The 25,177-nt window shown below is 57.7% G+C and overlaps 1 protein-coding gene across 1 annotated transcript; it reads left to right on the top strand.

Annotated features, from left to right (window-relative positions):
• Positions 1 to 1,943: 1,943 nt before the first annotated feature.
• On the top strand, positions 1,944 to 24,933 carry SEMA7A (semaphorin 7A (John Milton Hagen blood group)). Its single transcript, XM_045848484.1, has 14 exons — positions 1,944 to 2,169; positions 15,254 to 15,405; positions 15,926 to 15,967; positions 16,325 to 16,417; positions 16,631 to 16,715; positions 16,863 to 16,973; positions 17,608 to 17,747; positions 18,332 to 18,516; positions 19,347 to 19,455; positions 19,532 to 19,730; positions 22,213 to 22,340; positions 22,543 to 22,697; positions 22,916 to 22,977; positions 23,293 to 24,933. The coding sequence occupies exons 1-14, from the start codon at positions 1,998 to 2,000 to the stop codon at positions 23,652 to 23,654; spliced, it is 1,995 nt and encodes a 664-aa protein (XP_045704440.1). The 5' UTR covers positions 1,944 to 1,997; the 3' UTR covers positions 23,655 to 24,933.
• Positions 24,934 to 25,177: the final 244 nt, after the last annotated feature.

Below are 25,177 nucleotides of genomic sequence, written 5' to 3'. Positions count from 1 at the left end.
GCCTTTCTCTGTCTGTGACCTTGGGGATGTCACATATTCTCTCTGTTCCTTGGTTTCCCTGCTTGCAAAGGGAGCCAAATACTAGCACCTACTTCATATGATTGTGAAGATGAAATAAAGTGAGGCTAAGAAACATGCACAGAACATAGTGACCTCAGTGTTAGATATTGCCATTGGAGTCAGAAAGCCGGGGTTCCCCTCATGGCTCCACTAGCTGACCTTGAGCAGGGCCCTCACCCTCTGTGTCTGTTTCCTTCTTTAAATATGGGGTTATGCTCTCTCACTGAGGGGGAGAATGGAGGTGGCAGTGGCTTTTGTGTTGTGAGTTGCTGTGCACATGAGCAGTGTTACCATTGATTCTAAATTCTCAGTTCTTAAAAGCAGGGAGAAGCAATTTCTTAATTTGATTGCCTTTGCAGAGAAGGCAGACACAGGGTCAAAGTGCAGCAGGAGGCCCTGGGCTTGAAACAGAGTGTGAATCTTGGAGGCTAGCCTGGACCAGGACATGCTGCTGACTTTGGGGCCACATGTATGGGTATAGCGTGGGAGGGGCTCTTGGATGGCCCATAGCCTCCCTCTCTGGGGCAGTGTGCCTCTGGGCGTTAGGAAGTTGTTGGCCCCTCATAGTCCACCAGGAACCCAGCCTGCACTGTCTCTGGAGGCATCTTGGTTTCACCTTTTGGCCTGTTGGGGTATCTTAGGGCCCTTAGAGAAGATGGAGGGGATAACTGGAAACAAAATTTGGAATGGTAAAGCAAAACTCTCTGGCAATAATATATTTCTGGCTGTAGAGCAGGACAGGGCTGGGGCTGTGGTTAGGGCCAGGGCAGCCTGCTCCCTGTGTAGCTGGTGTCCGCAGTATATGAATCAGGTTCAGCTAGGTGTGTGGGTCCTGGAGACTCACGTGGATCTATGCTGCCTACTCCTCTCCACGTCTCCTCTCAGTGCAGTCTACCTGAGGTGGACATCTCCTAACCACTGGGTAAGTGGATTTCCCATCCATGGCTCCCTCAGGCACAAGCCAAGGTGGAGGGTCTGCCCCGCTCTGGGCACAACTCCTGGGTGAGCTGCCTGGTCTGCTCAGGTGACTGCACAGGGCCAGGGCCTGGGCCTGGACCCTGCAGAGAATCACCACTGGGTCTCAGTCTGCCCTATGTAGCTGGTGAGCAGATATCACCTGGAGTTTGTCTGACTCTGCTTCCTTACAGTGAGTCCTAAGCATGCAGGATGCTCCCTCTTTTTCTGCTTGAGTAAGGGGCCTTCTTAACTATATCCCCCTGCACTCACATGGAAATGAGTTTGGATTTTCTGAGCACACACCAGCTGGCTGCAGGGAGGCAGCCCAGAAGGCTGCTGGCTGGGGAAGGGGGAGAAGAGGGAAGAAGGGAGGGGCAGGAGCCCGCCAAGATGAAAATTCCACCTTCTCACAGCAGAGCAATGATGGGGCACTGAGTGCTCCCCACAGTTCATCGCAGCTCTGCCACTCAGCCACCTTAGGAAGAAGCTGTCAGCTCAGAGGGAGCCCTGTGCACCCGGGCCAGCCAGCCCTCGAGAACCACAGCCTTCAAGGTCCGAACCGCTGAGCTGGCCATTAGCGAGGTACCTGGCGTGTACACGTAGACGTCTGTGCTGTGCTGTCGGAGAGGTCCTCTCCGACTCCCTAGCCCAGCCCTATCACCGGCTGGGGGAGTGGATCCGAGGCCCTGAGAGGGGACCGGGGGCTACCGCAGATCAGAGACGACCACAAGTCTGCCTTGCCCCCATCCGCCGGGGTTCTCCCGTGGAAGTGCCGGGGAGCAGGTGGCGAAGGTTCCCCCGGCGGTGGACACTGCGCCCCCTGGGGGTAGCCCGGAGGCGACAGAGGCTGAGAGGGGGCGGGGGGGGGGGGGGGGGGGGGGTCACGCGTTTGACTCCGCCTCTTGCTGGTATCAGCCCGTGCTCTGGTGCTGGCTCAGTCTGGGCAGCTCTGCTCGCCGTCGTCGCTCGGGGACCGCGGGATGACACCGCCTCTGCCCGGATGCACCGCCCTCGGCGTCCTGCCCTCCCGCGTCCCCGGCCGGCCGCCTCGGTCCCGGCTCCCGCTGCGGCTGCTACTGCTGCTGCTCTGGGCGGCCGCCGGCACCCACGGCCACGCGAGGATCGGACCCCGCGTCTATGCTGTCTGGAAAGGTGGGTGGCGCCGCGCAGGGGGCAGAGCGCGGGTCCGCGGGTTGGGTGCAGAGTGTGTGGCACCGGCTCGGCGCGCTGCGGTCCCGGGCTGTCCTCGCGGGGAGCGTGCGGGTCTGGGTGAGTGTGCGTGTGAGTGTGCGTGCTGACACACTGGAGTGGCAGGAACAGGAACGCTGCGGGGAGCTGGCGGGGGGCTGGGGGGGGGGCTGCTGGAGCCCCGGCTAAGTCACTGCTAGTGCGCCCACAACTGAGAGCCGCAGTGCCGGGGCACAGGGGAAGGGAGCGGGCCCCTCTCTCCACGCAGGGGAGCTCTCGGTCCTCCAGCGCTGGGCCACTGGTCAAGACCCCCCTTTCTCCGCCTGGGACCTCCACCCACGTCCCCTTTCCTGAGCTGCGGGCTGGGCTCCGCTGTCGCACAGGGGCCGGGCTGGGCCAGAGTGGGGGGGGGGGGCTGTGGAGGGGGAGGCGTGGACCCCTTGCTGCCGCTGCTGCGCTCTGGCTGTGGGAACAAAGACCCTGCTGCCTGCCCCCGCCCCGTCCCGGCCCAGAGCACAGGCGGTAAAGGGTGGGCACCCTGTGGTGAGCTGGGACGCGGTAAGGTGCAGAGGCTTGGGGCACCTGGGCGCTACCTCTGCAATGCCGGCACCTGCACCTGCCGCTCCCCCCACCCCCACCAGGTCCGCACGTGGCAGTTGTCACCAGGAATAGGTGCCAGCGTGGGGGGCACTGCCTGTTGGGCGGGGCGCGGCCGTTGGAACCCCCAAGGTAGGGGCTCTGGGCGGGGGTGCGGCTGTTAGGCTGCCGTAGCTATGTGAGCCTGAAGGACCCGAGAGTCTGCCTCAGGGGTGACTGAAGTTTAAAACCCCCACACAATGGGCCAGAAAGCCGGCTAGGTGGGGTTTGAGGCTTTATACCCTGAGGGACTGAGCTCCCTCCCCTGCACCGCACGTAAATGCTTCCCGCCCCTAGGACGAGTGGGTTCGGTCCCCAAATTAGACGGATCTGCGGCCCCCTGTGGTGGTGGTGGTGGTGGACTCGGGGTGGGGGCTGAGGGGACCTGCGGGTCTGGAGCTGCGGGTCTAGACCTGTCTGGGCCCTTTGATGCCTGAGGCGGTTTGCAGGGATTGCCAGGGCCTGAGCATTATCTGGGGCAGGTATTCTTAGCAGAGAGAAGGGGGAAAAGCTCACACAAAACCAGTGTCTCAAACTGCATCTGCAGCAGAGAGATTGTGACTTGCCCAAGGTCACTGGGCACGTGTGAGCTCGCAGTGCAGACGCCGCCTCTGATCTGGCACAGAACCTGTGCTACTGCTGGGTTAGGGAGGGGGGGAGGATTTAGGCAACTCCTTGGCCAGGAAGGAGGGACTCTGGGGGGCTAACTCTTTGTTATTCAGCCTGAGGTATTCCAGGTGGGAGTGCAGCAGGGCAGCCGGACATTTGGCCGCCTACTCACCTCGAACACCTGCATCCTAGGCTTCCTCTGCCTTCCCAGAATCTTTGCCTTGCATCAGACCCTTTGGCTGCCCTGGACAGCCCAGCATTTGGGCCCTCTGAAGGGGGCCAAAGGACCATATCTGAGTGTTCTAGAATCCCGTGCCCCGCACCAAACCCCTTGCATTTGGCACTGCTTGCCCCCACCCCCAAGTCTTCCCAGGACCTCTCCCCCCACACACATACTTAATACACGCCCCTCTCTTAGCACGTAATATGCACTTCCCCAGCACTTAGCCTCTCCGCCCTGAGGCTGTTGGAAGCTGCTTTAGGTTCTTTTGCCCACTTTCCAAGTCTCCCAGTGCAGCTCCACCTCTCTCCCCTGCACATAGTACACTCCAGTAGCCACACCGGCTGTGCCCTCTGCGTGGCAGTACACTAATGGCCTCTGCTGGAGTCTGTCCACCCCTCACCTGGCGTGTCCGAGGGCAGCCTGGGGTCTTCTTCATCAGTGCCAGGCACCCCACTGGTCAAACAGACCCTGCCATCCGCCTGTCCCCCCGGGACCACCAGCTGGTGATGGTATATGCTGGCTGACAGCTGCCTTCTGTCTCCTCTGGGTGACACATGGATGGAATGGGCTTGGGCAGGGGAAGGCTAGGAGTGGGATGAGAGGAGAACCCTCCTGGCCTTTCGTTAGTGTCAGCCTCCTTCCTGTCTACCAGTGGGCTGGGGGGTTGGGGGTGGCCTTGAAGAACAACCAGACCAAGGATAATGGTGGTTCCAGAGCCACTTCTCTATGAGGCATAGGCTGGGGGTTTAGTTTAAAGTCAAGACAGGTATGGGGACTGGACCAGGTATGGGGGGGTTCTTCTCTGTCATTTATTTTCTTCTTGTTGGACCACTTCACCTTGGGGGAAGATTAGGTTGGGGAGTCCTGGGAGGGTCCCGGCCTACACTTGTCCAGGGAGGCTGGGACCTCCAGCGTGTGTGTGTGTGTGTATGCACATTTATTTAGTTAGTTAGCTACTTTTTAAGTTTTATTTTATTGAGAGACCTCCAGCATATTGAGTCCCGGCTCAGCAGCTCTGGGCAGAGAGAGATGTGCTGGCACTAACCTGCTGGGTGCCCTTGACCTCCACACCCTCAGAGTTCACCAGAGCAGGAAGGGCTGTGGAGGTTGTTCCCTGAGGGCTGTCCCTGACACTGGGCCAGGCAAAGGTAGGACTGTTTGGGCCTGACCTCCCTGCAAGGAGGGGCTGAAGAGGAGTGTGCTCCCGCTGAGGGCAGGAGACTGGCGTGCCTGAGGAAGCTCTGCGCCCCTTTCCCATTCCATCCCCGGTTGGAGGAGATGGAGAAGCTTGGAAGGTCCTGGTCCCCAAGGTCAGAGGCGAGCCAGCCTGCTGCCAAGGAGAAACAGAGCTCAGTCTTCAGTCTGCACCTGCCCAGCTGGTTCTGCCCCTCCCTTGTCCAGTCCAACAACAGGATGTTGTTGTTGACTTGGAGGCTGCTGGGGGAGCTATTACGGGGCTAGTCCCCAGGGCAGGGGTTGTTGTGACCTCCTCCAGGGGATGAGGTCACAGCTGGGGCTCCCCAGGCATCAGCATTTCCAGTGGAAATCCTGGTCCCCTTGAGAATTTAAGATGTGTTCTTCTCACCTTCAGGGTAAATCCCCTGCAGAACAGGGTGGGGGCAGTTTCCAGGAGGAGAGAGGCCGAGTCCTAGGCTGGCAGAGATGAGAGAGATGCTCTGTGATGCCCTGGAGCTTCCTCCCGAGCTCTGTGACCCTCTGGGATGCTTGCATCTTTGGGATGGGCAGAGGGTTTGGTGGTCTGTTCAAATCTTAGTGATGAGGAGAAATTAAAGCCTGAAAAGTGAGGGTAAATCCTTGAGTTTCATATTCTTTTCTTTTTCTCTCCTGAGCCAAAGAATAGAGGAAGTGCCTTAATCGGTTTTTGGCCTGAAGGGTAGACATAGTATTTCAGCATTTTTGACATTCTGCATTTGCTGGGGCCAACCTGTGCTGGTCCAGAGGCTGTGCTCGGGGACCCAGGGATGAGAAACTCAAGTTTGTAGAGTTCTCAGTGTAGATGGCGAACAGGCAAGTCAACTTGCAGTCGTGATGAAATGTGGTAGTAAGGGGGGGACATTGAGTGCCTTGACCTCAGGTTTCCAGGAGGGTTTCTTGCAGGAGGGAAGTCTGAGCTCAGCCGCCTCACCTTCCACAGCCATCCCTGCAGTGGAGAGGAAGGACTGTGGCTGTCAGGGGAGGCCTCCGTGGTGTCGCAGCTTCCTGATGGGAAGTTGGGCCTGGGGCCTGGAAGATCGTTCCCCCTGACTCCTGACTGTGGGGATTCTCCAGCTGAGGCCTGGCCCTCAGCAGAGACTTTCCATGGAAGGGAGAGAATTCCTCCAGCCGCAGCCAGGCTCCGCTTGTCAAGGGGTGCGGGTGCAGATGCCCTTCCTCTGACCAGCTGCCCCTTCCAGAACCTTCATCTCTCTAGCGGGGGTAGATCACTCCCTGGCTGGGAGAAGCAGGGAAAGCTGGGCACCCTTTTATGAGGCGGGCCAGAGCCCCTTATGTGCAGGTGGGAAGTAGAGGCTCAGCCCAGGGAAGGTGGTGGCCCTCGTGTTGACAGCTGTGGTCCCCTCTGACGTCCTGTCTTCCTCCCTCAGCCCCACGTCACTGTTTCAGCCACTCCGGGGTTGTCTAGATGTCACAAGAAACTGACTACACTTCCCCTGCTTTGGTTGGCAGTTCTGGGGCTGGAAACTTCCCCCTTCTCTTGATTTCCTTTTTTGGCAAAGCCTGGCTGTCCCACAAGCCTTCTGTCTCTCAGTGTGGGGGAGAAGGGGTCCTCTTTAGAGCATGGAGGACTGTGGCCTTTCACTGGCCCCCACAAAATGGGCATTCCCCTTCCCTAGTCAGCCTGGGCCATGAGGGCCCACTAGATCCATCCCCTCCTGGCCCCTCTGGTACAAGGGTAGAGGTGGTTCTCCCCTCCAGTTGGCCTCCCAGCCCTTTATTTCCCCAGCCTTGGCCGGGCCCTGCTGTGTCTTCACGACTGTGCCCTGGCCTCTGTGAGGCCCTTCATCCCTCTGTGTCGCTGTGTTGCGAGTTTCTCGCTGGGACACAGAGACAGAGCTGCCACTTTCCCCAATCCTACAGGGTAGCCCAGGCCCACCTACCCTTTCTCTTCTGTACTTCCCCCCTCACCACTCCTCAGCTCCCCGTGTTTTCCTGCCTCAGGGCCATTGCCCTACTGGTCATGTCTCGCTGCACCCCATTCCTCCTCCTCCTCCCTGCCAGTGCTATCTCACTTCCTCCGAGGAGCCTTCTTGGATGGATTCAACCCACACAACCTGATGGGGTAGAGTTCCGGATATCAGAAAAAAAAAGCAGCGTCATATCAGCTGAGCCAACCACAAGTTCCACAGATGCGGAAACGGAGGATAGCACTGTGTCTTCTGCTGGAGCCTACCCCTGGCTCGGCTCTTGGCCTCCCTCAGTTTGTCCGTCTGCCGTCATGCTCTGTCCCCAGGCTTGGGGTTCCGAGTCCCTTTATTCCTCGGCTGGCTCAGGCTCTTCCTGCCCCGGCACTGTCTGCTCCCAGGAGCCCCACAGGCCATGACCTTCCTCCCCTCAGAACCTTAGATTTGGGCCAGCTCAGTGCCCCTCTTCTGGCTCTTCCTCAGGGCAGCCGGGCCTCAGGGGTCTCAGGGCCGATCCATCTGTGTCACGGCTTGGGCTAATCTGGGTTTAACCTTCACAGCAGCCTGGATTAGGCTGATCCTGAGTGCCTCCTGCAGCCCCTGCTTCCAGTCAGGGGCTCTGTGCCAGCCCCCCCGGGGCAGCCCCCATTATGCAGTGAAGCTAGCCCCTGCCTTCAGGCCTAGGTATGTGCTCATCCCTTCTCAGAGAGAGAGGAGGTGAGGCCTGGGGTCTGCTCTTTTGGAGCACCCTGGTGCCCAGAGAGCGAGGCCTGCTGCCAGTCAGGGGAGGGCGCCTGGAGAGGTCAGGAAGGACCCGCAGATACAGCCAGGGACTGATGGCAGGTGGGGTGAGAGCAGGAAAGGTCGGGGAGGAGTGGAACGACTGGGGAAGGCTTCCTGGGCGAGGGGGAAGAACCAAGCCCGGCCGGGCCTGGGGTGTGCGGTGGGGCAGCGTGCGGCACATCTTCTGAGCCTGAGTGACAAAGGAAGGTCAACATGGTAAGTTCAACACCCTGTTAGCGGCCTGGGCACCTACTCTAAGGTGTCTCCTGCCCCGGCCTTCATCCTCCCTACTATCTCACCTGCCCCCACATGCCCAGCCATAGCCTTGGATTGGCCGGGGGGTGGCAGGGATTTGCCAAGGGTGTGCAGTGAGATGGGCATAGCTGGGATCAGGGCTGTGTCTTCTCCTGGAACCTACTCTGCAGAAGTCCTGGCCTCAGCTCTTGGCCTCCCTCCACTTGTCTGTCTTGGTGTATTGGGACAATGTTCTAATCAACTGAGCTACCCGGCGAGGGCTCTGTCTGACTTAGTACTTCGCTTAGCATAATGCCCTCTAGGTCCATCCTCCAAATGGTAAGATTCCAGTCTTTTTTATGGCTGTGTAACATTCCACTGTGTGTATGTATCACAGCTTTATTGAATCATCCATTGAGGAGCACTTAGGTGGTTTCCACATCTTGGCTATTGTAAATAATACTGCAGTGAACAAAGAGGTGCATATATCTTTCTGAATTAGTGATTTGGATTTCTTTGGGTAAATATCGAGAGATGGAATCTCTGGGTTATAAGGTAGTTCTACTTTTAATTTTTTGAGAAATCTCCATACTGTTTTCCAAACACTCCACACCCAAGAGGCGACTGTTTTTAGCCAGTGCTGGCTTGTGGGAAGCTTGCTGGGTGTGTGTTAAAGAAGGGTTTGTAAGTATACCCTGCCCTTCGCTGTGGTCTGCCCAAGAACAGAACATGGAGTGTGTTCTATTTCTGGGCAGAGATCTCAGAAGACTTATCTTCCCAGTTAGTCATGCTGGTCAGCACATAGTACTGTGCTGCACCCCCAGATCCACCCACATGCCCCACACCAGCCTGTATGCCCACACTCACTTAAACACACTCTCCTTAGGGCATTGTGGATAGAGGTCAGGGTCTTGTTGGCCAAGAGGCCTCTGACAAGGCTGCGCCCTCTCGGGGCCTTTAGCCTCCTCATTTGTATGGGGAGGGCTGACCTGAGGCTTCCCAGGGCTCATCTGCTGAGCACAGGGCTATAAGCACAGACTCCAGAGTCAGCCTGCCTGAGTGTCAGCCTCCTCTCCACCACTTACAGCTACGTGATCCTGGGCAAGTTACTCAACTTCTCTGTGTTTCACTGCCCTCATTTGTAAAATAGGGATAATACGAGAACCCACCTCATAAGAGTTCAGTGATTGTTAAATGAATTAATATATCCGAAAATCACTTAGAACAGTGCCCGGCATATATTATTGGGTGCTATGGAACGGTTAGGGTGTAGGTAGGGGTATCATTGTCTTCACCACCATACTCCTCCTCCTTTAGCACCTCTGGTTTCTGATGCAATGCAGCAGCCCTGGCAGCCCAGCCCCTGCCAGCTCTCCCTAACTGGCTGCCCTGGCACTGCTTCCCCCACCCACCCACTGCTGGCCCAGGCTAAGGCTGAGCTGGGGAACCTTCTGTTTCTCAGCAGTCTTCCCGTCCTACCTCCCTCCCTCCGCTAACCATCTTCTGCCCCCTCTGCCACCCCTGCCCTGGCTCTGGGCCCAAGGACAGGCCCTGCACCTCTATTCATTGTTTCCCTTGAAGGAACCACCGGCTGACCTTAGCTTCTCTCTGGCGTTTTAGAACTTGCTGAGCCGAAGAGCAGGTGGAGGTGGATAGGACACGGTGTTCATCCTGGGTCTCCTGCCTTCCCTGGGCCTGGCACGCCCTCTCTGCTGCAGCTGGGTCTCCCTGAGCCTCTGACTCTGGCTTGGCTCAGCTCCCCCACAGTTTGCTTTTCAGCCTTCCCTCCAAGCCTTTGCCCCAACTGGTCTCCTCACCAACCAAGCCTTCTGGTCCTTTGAGCACAGTAGCTCAGAGATGCCTTGGAAGAGCCTTAGTTTTTCTGTCTATATAATGGGTTTGCAGACTCTTGTCTTCCTCCTTTGCAGGGTGGTTGGGGGAGTTTAGTGGACTAGTCAGTGTAGGCAGATAAGGATGTGGCTTCTTCTGCTGCCTCTACCTCCAGAAAGCTGTCCCTTACTTGGCCAGCACTCACAATCACACACTTTCCAAAGATGCCCCATGAACTTAACCCTGATTGTTTTGTGATTTATTCCAAGATCAATGGTGGATAATAAAACCTAGACCTTAGCCCTGGCTGGTGTGTGGCTCAGTGGACTGAGTACTGGCCTGTGGACTGAAAAGTTGCTGGTTCAGTTCCCGGCCAGGATGCCATGCCTGTGTTGCGGGCCAAGTGCCCAGGTGGGAGCATGTGAGGGGCAACCAGTCGATGTATTTTTTGCACATTGATGTTTCTCTCCCCCTCTTTCTCCCTCCTTTCCCCTCTCTCTAAAAATAAATAAAATCTTTTAAAAACAAAACAAAACAAAAAACCCTATACCTTAGCAAGTACTAGCCCTTCCGATCCATAGAGGAAGAAAATGGATCGGAAACTGAGGTCAGGAAGGCCCAGCCCCTGGTCACGGTCACAGTCAACCAGTTTCCTGGCTGCCAAAGGGGCCCAAGGCTTCTTGGAGCCAGGACTGAGCCCACACATGAGATATCCTCCCCTCCCACCCATGGCTGACATTGGGGGGGCAGGAAGGTGCACCCCTCTGTTCCCTGGCTGATAAAGAGAAGCAGAGCTCCCACCGCCCGGGAGCTAAGCACCATATCAAGGGCCTGCCACCTGTCTGGCACACGGCTCCGCCCCTGCCAGGCAGCTCTCTAGGACTCTGCCCTGCCCGATGCCGAATGTCACCAGCACCAGAACAACAACCATAGGCCCTCCTTAGCACGAGCCGGTGCCCCTCTGGAAACTGGGCTTCTGATTATCAGGTGTGGTTGCTCATTCCTTCATCCCTGGCCACATCAGCAGAGACAAAAGTGATAAAACATTTGTGCCTTTGCCTCCATCCATCCCGTGCAAAGGTTTCCCTCTACTGCTCTAATGCAGCACTGTGTGCCACCTTCAGTCACTCCTTAGAGTTTAAGGCTTTGGTTGCTAAAGACCCCTGGAGATCAGTGCCCTACCTGGAAGGTAGCTATGTAGGTGATTCCTGTCAATTATCAGGTCAACGTTTTATCACCTAGTAGGATGGGGAAAGGTGGAGAGAAGAAGGTGACTTGGAGAAGTGGGGAGAAGGTGATATATAGCTTTTTGCAAATCCAGAGGCTCCCAAATAAGTCCAGGGTATGGTCCCAGGGGGTTGGAGCTGGGTGCTGAGTACCAGAAACCCTGAACTGTGACCTGTCTCTGCCCCTCCCTTCTTTGCTGTGTGCCTTGGGCCAGTGACACAGCCTCTTTGGCCTCTATCTATGCACCCTCAGCTCAATGTCTGTTCAGAACCTTTCCCTTCCACTTTAACCAGTGGGGTGATGCGAAGGGTGGAGAGGTGCAGGCTAATTACTGGGCTCCACGTGAGCCTTCCTCTGCTCTCCGTCAGCTGTATGGTAGGCAAGGGTCTGAGGTGGGTGAGGGTGGGGCACAGGTCCTGCCAGATGTGGCTGGGTTCCCAGCCGGAGGCTAGCCTGACTCCTTCTGGGTGTCCGAATTCCTGCCAGCCTCCATGCTGACTTTAATCTGAGGACTCCTTGAGGTTAGCATTCAAGGCCTGTTGGGTCAGTGGGTCAGGTTGAAAGGGTGTCCCTGCCCAGACCAGATCGTGGGGACTGTGTCCTGTTGTTTCCTTCAGGGACAACTTCCACCCTCACTCCGGCTCCCATCTTGCCTTCCCTGTGGGCTGCCCTCTTTCACCAGCAATGAGGACATGGGGACAGCACAGGCTGCATGGCAACAGCTCCCAGAGCGTATGAGAGCAGGGTGGAGCTCCGCCAGCAAGCTGCTCTCAGAGAGCCCACCCTACAGAAGTCTACACTGACCGGGGCCAGTCGGCTGGGACAGTGGGGGGAGGGTGGGGAGCATGAGAGGAGTCAGCTCCGATCAGTTCCAACAGGGTCAGAGGTCCAGGACAACCCAGCTTGGGGGCTGTGCCTGGGGAGGCTGCCTCCCACGCGCAGCCATCTTCCTGATCCTCGTGTCCGCTGGGGCCGGGCCTGGGCCTGGGCCTTACCAGTCCTGAAGCTCTGAGAAGGGTGGGGGCTCAGAGAGGCCACGGAGTCCTGCTGGGCCTGGGGCACCGAGTGTGCTGCTCCTTGGTCCAGAAGGAGTACGGATTGGAATCACACGCGAGTGGGGGGAGGGGTCTTGTAGCCAGCTGCCTCTGGGGCCATGCCCATCCACATTCCCCTAGCCCCCTCCCCTACCTGAACTCCTGGTTATTCTGGGAGCTTTTAGCTGCCACTTAGTCAGCCACTAATGCAGCAGGCTGGGGAGCGAAGCGGGGAGACACGGTGCCAGGTGCCAGACGTGCTCCTTTTAGACATCCGACGGGAAGCAGAGGGGGCTGCGCAGGCAGGGGAGTTGGGAGGTGGGTACTAGAGGAAAGGTGGCTTTGGGGACACTGGTCCTGCTCCTAGGGAGGAGGGGCAGCGCCGACACCGATGATAGGCAGTGGGTTGGTGTCCTTCGGGCCGCAGCACCGCCCCTCCTCCGTCACAGGCGGCCTTAGCCCATCTTCCTGATCTCTGCTGAGGTCTCTCTGCCGCCATGCAGCCAGCTTTCCCACCTTTGCTTGGCCTGTTTCCCCTGCCTAAAATTCTTTCTGCCTGTTCCTGACCCATCGGGCTTTAATTTGCCTCCCCCATCTCTTTGGATTCATAAGGAAGCAAAAGGACACGTTTAGGGATGTGGCACTTGCTCCCCTGACTGGGCCTTTGTAGGGGCAGACCCTTGCCTTGCTCTGCATTGGCAGATCCTTGAAGGCTGACCCCGCTGTGGCCCCATGTTGGTGACATGAGGCCACGGATCCTGGTCCAAAGGCTTGGTGCTGCCTTCACTTCCAGGCAGCCCTCCTGCCCCTGAGCCCCCCAGCCCCCACTCCTGTGGACCTGAACAAAGCTTCCTTTCATGTATTCATTGAGCTGCTGCCACTCCGACACTTCCCTGGCACAATCAGGCTCTTTGAGGGTTTGGGGCTATGTGGGAGCGGGGCTGGGGTGGGGTAGAGAATGGGCCAAGTCCAGGTCCTGGGGCCAGGCTTGTGCCACACTCCCCATACATATCACCAGGTGCAGAGCAGTGAGGTGGGAGCCTGGGGGTCAAGGGAGCTAGTGCTCCTGGGCTCCTGTTGGTTCGTCTGCCTCCTCATCACCCCAGGGGCCTGAGCCAGGATGCGAGGGGCACAGGGCTTAGGCTTGCAGCTCTGTGCAGCACGGCCCCGGCCGTGGTGCTGCAGTGCCCCCACACCGCAGCAGCCGCAGCAGCCGCAGCAGCCCTCACTGCCCTCTACGTCTTCAAATTCTTCACGTGCAGCTCTAGGGGGTGCACCCAGAGTTTCTCTTGAGCACTGTGGAGGCTTGCTTTAATGTGCCTGACTGGCACCAAATTCCAGGGTGGGTTTCCCCTCAGACCCTGCTCTCCAGGGCCTGTCCACTGCCTATCCCATCAGACCAGACTTCCCAGGGCAGAGCTGTGACCCTCAGACAAGGGCTCCGTCAGGGCTCCCTCTGGTGCTTCTTTCCGGGGACCAGAGCTGCGCACTGGCTGTGGCCTTGTTGCTGGTGCTGGCAGAGGTGACTGGTGGAGATGGCTGGCATGGCCCGAGGGTAGGGCTCCTCCCCTTTATCTGCCCAGCCCAACATCTCCAGATGGAGATACACAGCTTTTCCTGGCCTTTGGCTGGCTGGGAGTGTGGGAGTGGAGCGGGGACTGCTGACTGCCTGGATCCCGGCTGGGCTGTGGGCTGTAGGTGAAAGGGGAGCTGTGGGAGCTGAGTCAGGAAGGCCTTGTATCTTCGGGCTGCTGACCCAGCACTCTAATTTTACCCCAGCTGGAAAGGAGGGGGAACCTGGGGGTCTGAGCCTTGGCTAGCAATGCCCACCAACACCCAGCACAGAGCTGGGCACTGGGCCCCTGCCCTGCACAGCTGCGGCTGACGGCGAGTGAGCCTCGGGGCTGCTGGGGCTGTTTGTGACTCTCATCTCAGTAGCTCAGCACTTCTCCGTGGCCCACAGTGCTGGCATCCTGAGAACCAGTACTCAGTAATGGACTAGCCAGTCTGTCCTGCCTCCTAGTGTGACCTCGGGCTGGCGTGTCCCCAAGGGGTTTCCACCTCTGCAGGGAGGCAGGTCACAACAAGGTGAAGAGTATATGACCCCATTTCCCGAGTGACTTGGCCATGCAGGGATGTATCGTAAGGAGGAGAGTGAAGATGTGGGTTGCATGGTGTGTCACTTTCCTTGTCCTGTTGAATGCAGAATCAGTAGGAATGGCCCAAATGGCAGCAAGAGGGATTTGGGGCAGGCTCCGGAAATGGCAGTTCTTTTTTGTCTGGGCTGGAGTGTGTCCTCCTTGGGTGTCACTGCGAAGCTGGCTGCCCGTGAGGGTGCCGCAGCTGAGTAAACACTGGTCAGGCCAGGTTTGGGGGTGGGGGGGTGGGGGGCCCCAGGCTGGTTAGAGGTGGGAAGATGTGAGCTGTCCCGTTTCTGGGATTTAGTTCTGCAACCAGGACAACCTCAGCACTTCTCCCCAGAGGCGGTGGCTGCGGAGTTTCCTTTTTTGGGCAAAATTTCCTGGGTCAGCCCTTCTGTTTAAAGGCCCAGGCCGTGCTCTGTGAAGGACCCCCATCCCAGAGTTGCTGGGGAGGGAGGGTGGAACTTTACCCCTGGGACAAACTGGTACCTCCATGAAACCAGGCCAGAGTGGGCTGGGCCAGGCCAGGCTCGACCTGCGGGCAGGAGCTTGGGCTCTCGTTCGCTATCTGCTACTGACCATGCAACCTTGTGCTGTGTAGCCCCTCTGGACTTCTGCTTTTCCATCTGTGAAATGGGAGGAGTGGGCATGTAGGCTCCTTTCCAGCCCTGATGAAGCTGACTGACTCACTGAGGAGCTGGGGTGGGCCCGGAGGGCCTGAAGAAAGCTTCCTGAGGGAGAGGATGGGGTTCTGAACAAAGTGATTCCTGGGAACCTGGGCTCTAAACAGGGTGCTTAGAGGGCTACTTGCTCTGCCTGAGCAGCAGAGAGCCTCGCTGAGTGTGGCTGGAGGTCCCGGTTCCTCCTGCCGGAGCCCAGCCCGTTAGGAATAGCCACGTGTGTATGTGGGAGTGGGGAGGAGAGGTCGGTTCTCCCCAGGGGTCCCTAAATCTGTTCCCACCCTGAGTTTGCATATTGTAGGGTAGGAGCCTTGGTTTTGGGGTAGGGACAGCTGCTTGCCAGACCCTACCAGCGTACCCCTCACTTCTACCCATAGCTCTGAGCCCTGGCACTGCCACAGCCCAGACCTGAGCCCTCGTTGCCAGGTGAGGCCAGTGTGTCTGGGAGGGGGCACAGTGTCTCCCTGCCCAGGGTCTAGCCTTAAGATTTTGCCAATCTTCTCCTCCTCAGGCCACACAGGGAAGGACCGGCTGGATTTTGGCTCGGCAGAGCCGCACACCGTGCTTTTCCATGAGCCAGGCAGCGATTCCGTGTGGGTGGGTGGACGTGGCAAAGTCTATGTCTTCAACTTTCCCGAGGGCAAGAACGCCTCTGTGCGCACGGTAAGCCTGGGGCCTTCACTGCCCTTCCCCCAGTTTCTCCCCTTATCTCTCTTCTGGCCTTGGTGAGGGGCCTCAGGGAATCTGGGTGAGGGAACTGGCATCTCTTCCTAAATCAGCCCACCCCATCCCCCCATTATATACCATAGATGGTCCCTGGGGGAGGCTCCCTAAACGTAGTCCAGGTATGCGTGGGTGTTGGGCAGTTTGGAGGAAGCCCAGAGCTTACCCTTCCGGCCTGGCAGGCTGCACTGGTGGGGCAGGCCTGTGCTGGGAGCTGAGCTCCAGAACCCTGTGGCCCTTGTCTTCTGAGATCTCTTGGCTGGCCCCTGGGCTCTGGGCTTGACGCTGGGTATCAGGCCCAGCAGCCTGTGTGGTCTTGGTGAATCATTCGCTGTCTCAGAGCCCTAGTTGCTCACATGCACTATCCAATGAGCTTGTCCAGAGGGTGCATGGAAAGCACCTAGGGCCTCTGACCCCTGTCAGGGTGGACTAATGCTTCCTGCCTCCCCACCCCCTCCAGGTGAACATAGGCTCCACGAAGGGATCCTGCCTGGACAAGCGGGTGAGTGGAGGAAGGGAAGTGTAGAGGAGAGGCGGGGCTCCTTGGAAGAGGCATAGGAGTCCCGAAGAATCTGAGGGAGGCTGGCTCTGCTTTGGGGGCCCCAGTCTGGGAGGAAAGAGGCAGCCCTTCCTTAGGATTCCCAGTCTGAGTGGGAGACATACTCCTTCCCTGAGGCCCCTGTGTCCTTTCTCTGTTCTTGGGGGGCTGGAGTCAGCTGCACCTGCTCTGGACTCTCCTTAAAGGCTGCCTGCCTCCATGCTCAGTCTTCTGATGCTTTCTTCCCCAGGACTAAGGGTTCTAGTTGTGGGCCTGCCAGGGCCTCCAACCCACCTCTCTTCTTCTACTTCTTCTGGGCAGGACTGTGAGAACTACATAACACTCCTGGAGAAGCAGGGCGAGGGGCTGCTGGCCTGCGGCACCAATGCCCGGCGCCCCAGCTGCTGGAGCCTGGTGAGAAGGCCCCTACCCACACGCCTGGTCAGCTGAGCCTGGCCTGAGTGGGTTTCTGTCCCCCAAGGTGGGAAGGAGGTGGAGGACTCAAAGGCTGGTGTCACCTTGTATAGAATACTTGGGAGAACAGGGATCCTGGCTGGGAAGCTGATGCCCATGAGAGTCAGTGCTCACTGGATTACGAGACTATCTGACCCCCTTGGTCTCCCCCAGGTGAATGGCACTGCAGAGTCGCTTGGTGAGAGGAGAGGTTACGCCCCCTTCAGCCCGGATGAGAACTCCTTGGTTCTGTTTGATGGTAGGGCTGCGGCTAGAGCAGAAGGGCCCCAGCGTGCTGCTGCCCTGGGCTGGGGAGGGTGGTCAGCTCATGTCTGCTGGCCCAGGCCCAGAAGAGGGACTGCCAGGAGCTGTCTGCCCTTACCTGTGCCCCTCCCACCATGCCCAGGGGATGAAGTGTACTCTACAATCCGGAAGCAAGAATACAATGGGAAGATCCCTCGGTTCCGCCGCATCCAGGGCGAGATAGAGCTGTACACCAGTGACACTGTCATGCAGAGTGAGTCAGGCGCCTGCTGGGCTGGGGTGGACAGGGTGTGAATGCCCAGGGCGGCAGACAGGATTCTTAGGTTCCCTGGGAGGGCTCCCCAAGGGCTGCTGAGGCCACAGGCCTGTCTGGAAAGTGGGACTTGGGACAGGACTAAGCAGCTAGAACTGAGAGGTTGGCCTGGTAGGGAGCAGGGGAACGCAGAGGCAAAGATGCAGAGGCAGGATTGACCCGACACGCTGGTACCAACAAAACAGAGGAAGCCCCAAACCCAGAGCGGGGGCCCAGGGAGCCATGGTATATCCCTCTGCTGAGCTCATGTGGGGACAGCACCCCTTCCCTCCTCATTAGGGTTCTGCCAATTAGGCAGAAGTGACATAAAGGCCTCCAGGGACCTTCCTCAATCCCCATGCATGATGTCATTGCTCCTGGGCTGATGACATCTTTGCAGGAGGAGGGCAAAACAGGTGTGGAGTGGGGGTGCGAAGTCTCAGGCCCCTTGGGGTGTTGGGCCTGATGTTCTGAGTTTTATTCCAGGTCTGATTTGTTCCAGGTTCGTGCAGACTGGGGGTGTGTGTGCAGGGCTGGGATGGGTCCCCCAAGAAGGACCCCCAGCCTGACACCAGTTTGCATGTGTCCCTGGCAGACCCGCAGTTCATTAAGGCCACCATCGTGCACCAAGACCAGGCCTACGATGACAAAATCTACTACTTCTTCCGTGAGGACAACCCCGACAAGAATCCCGAGGCCCCTCTCAATGTGTCCCGCGTGGCCCAGCTGTGCAGGGTGAGTGGGTGGCTGAGTGGGCAAGAGTGTGTCTGTGCATGAATAGGTGTGAGTGTGTGAGTACCTGTGTGCAAATGTGCATGCATGTGCATGAGAAGGAGTGTGTAAAATGTGTGGGTGATTCTTTGTGTGGGATTGTGAGAGTAAATGATGTGCTCGAGAGTGCATGTGCGTCTGAGTGGGTAACGATGGTTGGGCTCATGTGTGTGTGACAGAGTGCAAGTGTGTAGTTATCTGAGAATGCATATGAGTGTGTGCTTGAGGATAAAAGTATGTTTACATGTGTGCATTTCACTGGTGTGAAGGTTTGGTGTGATATGCAAGCATGTCACCTGTGTGTATGTGCATGTGTGAGTGGGCAAACATGTGTCTGAATCCATCTGCTCGGTGGGGGCAGACCCGGCACCTCTTACTGCGGGTCCTCACCGCTGCGCCAGAGTCATGCGGCACCTCTGCCTGGTCCCCTGGCAAGTCCCCCCCGCTCTTCAGAACCTACCTTCCTCCTCTGAAGCCTGGGGGCTGGCATTCCTGGTGCCAGGTGCCCAGTGGGTGCTGAGGGGCCTCCTGTCCCTCCACCCTTCCAGGGGGACCAGGGCGGTGAGAGTTCGTTGTCAGTCTCCAAGTGGAACACCTTCCTGAAAGCCATGCTGGTGTGCAGCGACCCCACCACCAACAAGAACTTCAACAGGTTGCAGGACGTCTTCCTACTCCCTGACCCTAATGGCAAGTGGAGGGACACTAGGGTCTATGGCGTTTTCTCCAACCCCTGGTGAGTGACCCTTGTCTTGGGGCTGGCCTGGCACTAGTTAGGTGTCCAGTAAGGATTAGGGGACTTGGGCCCTGCTGAGGGGTGGCTTGTGTGGCATGAGCAGGGACTCCTGGCCCAAGGGCCGGGGCTGTTGCTGGGACTGGGGTGGGAGCACAGTCAGTGCATAGGGAGAGGTTCATGCCGCTGTGTTTCTGAGTCTGCTCCCCCTGGTGTGCATGTGTGCACAGTGTGCTCGCTCGTGGCAGTGCCTGTGTGTCCGCCAGCTGTGTGCTCAGAGTGGGCACTGGGTGTCCGGGGAAAGGCTGCTGAGGCCTCTGGGATGCTGGGTGCTATCACGCCTGTCGAGCGCTGCCTGCCTCTGGTAATTCACACCTCTTAATCACTCGCGTTGATTGAAAACAAGGCGGGCAAAAGTGTTGCATGTGTGGGGAGCGAGGGCAGGGTGGGGAAGCCCAGACCCTGCTCTGTGGCTGTGGGTGAACCCAGCTGGCTATGGAGGCAGTGGGGTCTGGCCTCCCTGGGAATCAGTAGCCTGCGGCTGTGCCCAGAGGGGTGGGAGACCTGCCCAAAAGGGGTGCGAGTGGGGCGTCCCTCTGCCCTGGGGCTGGCCTCTGAACCCTGTGATCCCTTTGAAGTTTTAGATTGCAGCAGACAGAAATTAGGTTGCGCTTCACTTCTTCCCTCCTGCCTTCAATGGTGTTTGACAACTCTTAGGCACTGGGCTTGGCCCCCAGGATAGTCCCTGTCTTCACTGGAGCGCACAGGCTGGGCAGCTGGGTTGGAAGGCCAGGGTACTGGGCCCTCTCTGAGGTGGTCTCTCTGTCCCTCAGGAACTACTCGGCTGTCTGTGTATATTCCCTTGGTGACATTGACAAGGTCTTCCGCACTTCCTCACTCAAGGGCTACCACACAGGCCTTCCCACCCCTCGGCCTGGCAAGGTGAGCAGTGAGTGATGTCCGCGTCCCCCTCCACTTCCCCGCCACCCGCTGACCTGGGCCTTCTCTCCTTGTCCAGTGCCTCCCAGACCGGAAGCCGATACCCACAGAGACCTTCCAGGTAGCTGACAGTCACCCTGAGGTGGCGCAGAGGGTGGAGCCCATGGGACCTCTGAAGACGCCACTGTATCACTCTAAGTACCACTACCAGAAAGTAGCTGTCCACCGCATGCATGCCAGCCATGGGAGGACCTTCCACGTGCTTTACCTCACTACAGGTGAGAGACTAACCCTGACCCCCCAGTCTGCCTTGTGAAAATGGATATGAAAGGTATAAGTAATAATGTAATTAACATATGGTTGGATCTCTGTACCTGGAAGGAAGAACTGAGTGACCGAGAGCTGTTGGGAGTTAGCATGTGTGGCTGTAGAAGAATCAGGCAGGAGGGCTCCCCAGAGGAGGTGGGGGCAGAGGGAAGAGAGAAAGGCATCCTAGGGTGGGAGAAGAGCAGGTGCCAGGATTCAGAGGCAGAAATGTGGCAAGTCTCAGCAAAGCTGGGTGCCGCTTTGCTCCTGATGTCTCTGACCCATGAAGATGGGAGGAAGAGATGTGAAAAGCCAGGAGGAAGGACCTGGTCACTGGGTATCCAGTGGGCCTCTGCTAGGCAGAATGAGGAAATTGGACCTTCTCCCTGTCTTTGGGATTATGCAGGTGACAGGGAACATTTAATGTGGGATACAAAGAATTTAGTCAGACATGAGGAAGTATTTTCAGATGTCAGAGCCTTTGCAGTCTTGCAGAGGACAGCAGGGGTACCTCTTCTTCTTGCTGGCCCCAGAAGCTGGTCAGATGCCCTGGGAGATGTCCCTGCATTCCAGGAAGCCACTGGCCATGGAGGAGCCAGCCCTAAGCTGGGTTTATGGCAGCTTCCTAGTCCTAGCTAGGGGCAAAGGGGACTGCTGGGAGTGGATGTGGAGATCAGCGTAGGCAGGCCCCACGTTTCCCCTGAGACTGGGTGGGCAGTGGTGCCATCAGAAAGGCAGTGTCTCACCCAGGTACTAGCACTTTTGGGACCATACAGTCTAGGCCTCAGGCACCCACCCCTCCTCCCATGTGACTTCCTGCTGTTGCTTCACCTTGAGGTTTTCTCAGAGCCATAGTGGCCTCATTCATTCCCACAGAGCAAGGCCTGGTTTCTGGGTCCTAAGATTGCACCTCTTTATTCTTCCATTTGTTTCGGCTGCACCATGGGTCCTTGTCCTTGCCCTGCTCCAGCAGTGGCTGGCCTGGCTGTTGCAGCCAGTCAGGGGATAGTAGGGCATGGCAGGGCACTGGGGTGCAGGAGAGGAGAGGTCACACAATGGGGAACTGGGAGCAGGAGCCAGGACAGAAGGCTTGGGACTGGGCCAAGGGAACTGTGGGCTCCCTTCCTGCAGACCTGGGAGGTGAGCATACTTGAGTGACAGGGCATTTGTCTCAGTTCCCCCGGAGGGCCATTGGAGATATGTCATTTAGGAGCCTGCAGCAGAAAAAACTGGGGCCAGATAAGAAATCAAGCTTTCTGAGCCCTCTTCAGAGAATGGAGGCTCTCACAGCTGGGAGGAGCTACGGGAGGCTGTCGCTGGGCTGCCATGGAAGGAGGTGAAGGACAGTAGCTGGGCTGGGAGCTTGTCGGGCCAAAGAAGCATTGGGCCACATTCCCGTGCCTGTGACGGGGGGGACAGAGTGAAAGGAAACGGCCTAGGCAGGTGACCATCTCATCATCTGACTGTTTTTTTTTTGGGGCAAGTGATGCCCTGGGGAATTGGAAGGGAGGGGGAGGGAGGTAGGCTATTCTGGAAACTGGGACAGTGGATGGTGTGGGATTGGGAGGAGACAGGGGTCAGGTTGCCCATTAGACCCTGACAGGTGTGGATGGATAGAACCGTGCTCTCGGAGGTGGGCAGCCTTACATGTGACTTTGGGGATCCCAGTGTAGAATCTAAGGTTCTTTTCAGATTTAAGATTTTATAAAAATTAAATAATCCCCTTAGACTAAATGCTATGTGGAGTCCTGGATTGGATCCTGGAACAGACAAAGGACACTTAGTGGAAAAAACCATGAAATCCTAGTAAGGTCTATTGCTGAGTTTAGTAGTACCGTACTGCTCCGTTGTGGCGCATGTGCCACAGTTACATAAGATGCACCATAGGGGAAATGGTAAGTGGTATATGGGAACTTTCTGTGCCGTCTTTGCATTTTTTTCTATAAACCTGAAATGACTCCAAAATAAAAAGTGTATTTAAAGAAAACATCCCTGAAGAGTCCAGGAGGCAGGGGAGTTATGGAAGAAGCTGAGGGATGGGGTTCTGACACCTCTGGGTTGCCGTCACCAGTTGTGTGACTGTGAGAAAATTGCTCAGCTTTCTGAGCCCCTTTGCCTTCTCTGGGAAGTGGGGAAGATAATACGCGTGGCCAGGGATGTGGAAGAATGAGGTAATGCTGATGCCTATGGGTCCAACAGAGTGATTGGGTGTCAGGACTGCTGGTCCTGTTCTTCCAGTTTCCTCTGAGCCACATGGAGCTCTGGGCCAGCCTTGGGGACTTCCTGGGCTGCTGGAAGCCTCACCTCACCTCACCTAGTCCTGTGACCCCTGCCTGAGCCATAACTTCCTGAACCTCCCCACCTGTGTCTTTCCTGGTTGGTCCTGCCTAGAGAGAGGCTGCCTGTCTCTGAGGTGGGATGCCTGCCTGTTGACCCTCTGCCTCCCACCCACAGACAGGGGCACCATCCACAAAGTGGTAGAGTCAGGGGAGGGAGAACACAGACTGGCCTTCAACATCGTGGAGATCCAGCCCTTCCGTCATGCAGCCGCCATCCAGGACATGTCCCTGGACCCTGACCGGGTGAGCCTCCCCATGCCCAGCCCTGTCCTGTGAAGCTACCCAGCAATGGCCAGCTGAGGCTAGAGCTCCTTCGCATGTAATTCACATGTTCTTTTCAGAGCTTCTGGGCCCTAGGGCCTGCCAGGCAGCCGGTGGTGGCCTGGGGCTTTAGAAGTCAGTGTTGGGGCTGGGAGCCCTGGCCTGACCTACTCTCTCCTTCCAGCGGAAACTGTATGTGAGCTCCCAATGGGAGGTGAGCCAGGTGCCCCTAGACCTGTGTGACATTTATGGTGGGGGCTGCCATGGCTGCCTCATGGCCCGAGACCCGTACTGTGGCTGGCACCAGGGCCACTGTGTCTCCATCTACAGCTCCCAAAGGTATGTTGGCTGGGATCCCTTGCCCCTGGGAGAAGGTGGAAGCAGGAGTGGATGTGGGGTGGACAGGCTGCAGGAGGTGTCAGTGCTGGGTGCTGGGCCACTCTGGTGAGACCCTCCTCTTGGTGGACACTGTGGTGGATACTGGTTGGGGGGTGAGGATGGGGAAGGGCCAGATCTGTGGCCTCCTGTCTATTTAGCCTCTCTCTTCCCACCTCCAGGGCAGTGCTGCAGCCTACTAATCTAGAAGAGCCACACAAAGAGTGCCCCAACCCAAACCCAGGTACCTGATCTAGCCCTGCCCAGGGCCCTAGTCTAATGAGGGTGGTATGGCCGTGCCCCGACCGCCCTGCCTGAGGGGAACATGGTCTGTTCCTGGGGGCCCCGGATAGTCCTGCGGAGTGAGCCTCCTTGGTGTGGGGTAGTTGTAAGAGGGGTGGGGTGAAGGAGGCCGGGGAAAATAAGGAGACTGGGAGCTTATTTCCTTGCGTTCATTTAGAAACCTTGGCCTTGGAGGCCTGGCTGGGGGTGGGGGGCGTAGGACATAGCCTGCCCTGGGAGCCCTCAGCTGTTCCTCACAGCTGCCGCGCCCCCCCAGATGAGGCCCCGCTGCAGAAGGTCTCCCTGGCCCGGAACTCTCGCTACTACCTGAGCTGCCCTGTGGAATCCCGCCACGCCACCTACTGGTGGCGCCATGGTGAGAAGGTGGAACAGAGATGCGAGCCCGGCCACCAGAGCCCCACCTGTGTCCTGTTCATCGAGAACCTCACTGATGGCCACTATGGCCACTACTACTGCGAGGCCAAGGAGGACTCCTACCTCCACAAGGCCCAGCACTGGCAGTTGCTGTCAGAGGATGAGGCCAAGGCCGAGCACCTGCTGGGCCATGCCCATGCCCTTCTGGCCTCTCTTTGGCTGGGGGTCCTGCCAACACTCACTCTTGGCCTGCTGGTTCATTAGGACCCCCTGGGTGGGGCATGTTGTAGGCTTCTGCAGTCGAAGGGCACTAGAAGAGTCTCACACCTAGAGCCACTCGGCTAGGAGTTCCTTGCCCACCACAGCTTGCAGGGGCACTGCACAGCTCAGCAGGGAATGTCAGGCCCAGAGATGGCCGACCACGAGCAGCTGCTGGGCCTGGGTGGGGCGGGGTGGCGGCGGCCAGAGGATGAAGGTACCAGCTATGAAGCTGGGACATCAATGGCCTGAGACTTTATCTTCTGCAGACTTCAAAAACTCCCTCTTGAACTTGAATAAATGCAGTGATGCTCCTAGCCCAAGAGCCTGTGGGCCAAAGAGGGGTTAGAAAAGGGGAGCTGGGATCCCCTTTCTGGACCTTCACTCTGAGGCCTGAGTCCTTCTGGACTCTATATTCAGATCGCCCTCTGACCCTCCCTCCTGCTGCTGCAGGGAGTGGCTGGTATGCCTGCAGGCCCAGGGCTGCCCTCTCTGGCCCCTGCACCAGCCCTGGGTCCCACTAAGGCAGCCTCCTTGCATGTTTATTGAAGGATGTTTGCTTTCCGGACAGGAGGACGGAAAAAGCTCTATTTTTATGTTAGGCATATTTCATGTATAGCTACTTCTGATTGCATCTGTATGAAAATACCAAAACTACATACTTGGGGTAGGGTGGGAAAGGGAGGGGCTGGGAAGGGATGGGTTGTGGGGAGTCCCGGTCTGAGGCTCTCGGGCATGGGATAAGAGTCCAGGGACATGGCATGAGTTCAAGAAGATGGCATGAGCTGGCTCTGCCCTGGGAGCTCAGGCTGAGGGGGATATTTTCCAAGCCCCCCTGTTGGTTATGGGAGGGGGTGGGGTGAGGGAGACGGGAAAGTGAAGGCAGAAACTGAGACGTAGGTTCATACATTCATTTAGAGGGAGTCCAGTTCTCAGGGGGAGGTTTCAGGACTCTGCCCTTGGCGTTGGGGGTTGGGGGTTGGGGGTCCCTCCCCCCGCCCTCAGCCCCCTTCCCCAGGGGCTGCTCTTCCATGCTCCCAGCCTCCCACCTTCAGCTCAGGACATGTTATAACCAAGGCTAAACTGTGAATTCCTGTTGGGACAGCCTGGGTCAAGCTCTCCAGCCCTGTCCATGGATTTCAGCAGAGAGCTGGGCCTTCTCTGGTGTGTCTGGCCAGCCTGGGGCAGGGCCTGGGGTTGGTGGCCTTCCAGCTTTGGCCCCTGCATCTCTTTTCAATGCACTTTAATGATATAACATATTACTAATAAACAAGCTATTTATTTACCTGTGCCTGCTCCTTCCCTTCAAAGCCATTCTGGTCGGGGTGAGGGTGAGGGCTCCTGCGTGTGACCCTGCACATCCTGCTGTGGGAGCATCACACACCCTCTCACTGGCCCTCAGGAGGGCTCCTAACGAGAGAGAGGCGGGGACAGGATCTGACCCCAGTGCTCCTGAGCAGTGCACTCCCTGCCAAGCCTTCGTCCTGGAGCCCAGATAGCGGCAACCCACCTGCTCTGCTCGCCATTAG

Source organism: Phyllostomus hastatus, unplaced genomic scaffold (genome assembly GCF_019186645.2).
Source record: "Phyllostomus hastatus isolate PE091 unplaced genomic scaffold, TTU_PhHast_1.1 phas_contig_62, whole genome shotgun sequence".
NCBI lineage: Eukaryota > Metazoa > Chordata > Mammalia > Chiroptera > Phyllostomidae > Phyllostomus > Phyllostomus hastatus.
This window is presented reverse-complemented; position numbering and strand designations above follow the sequence as displayed.

Excerpts from the sequence above, each read along its gene's own strand:
- SEMA7A (XM_045848484.1), top strand. The coding sequence starts at position 1,998 with ATGACACCGCCTCTGCCCGGATGCACCGCCCTCGGCGTCCTGCCCTCC. Across the intron at positions 22,341-22,542 it reads TGTCCCTGGACCCTGACCGG|CGGAAACTGTATGTGAGCTC; the intron begins GTGAGCCTCCCC and ends CTCTCCTTCCAG. Across the intron at positions 22,978-23,292 it reads GTGCCCCAACCCAAACCCAG|ATGAGGCCCCGCTGCAGAAG; the intron begins GTACCTGATCTA and ends GCGCCCCCCCAG.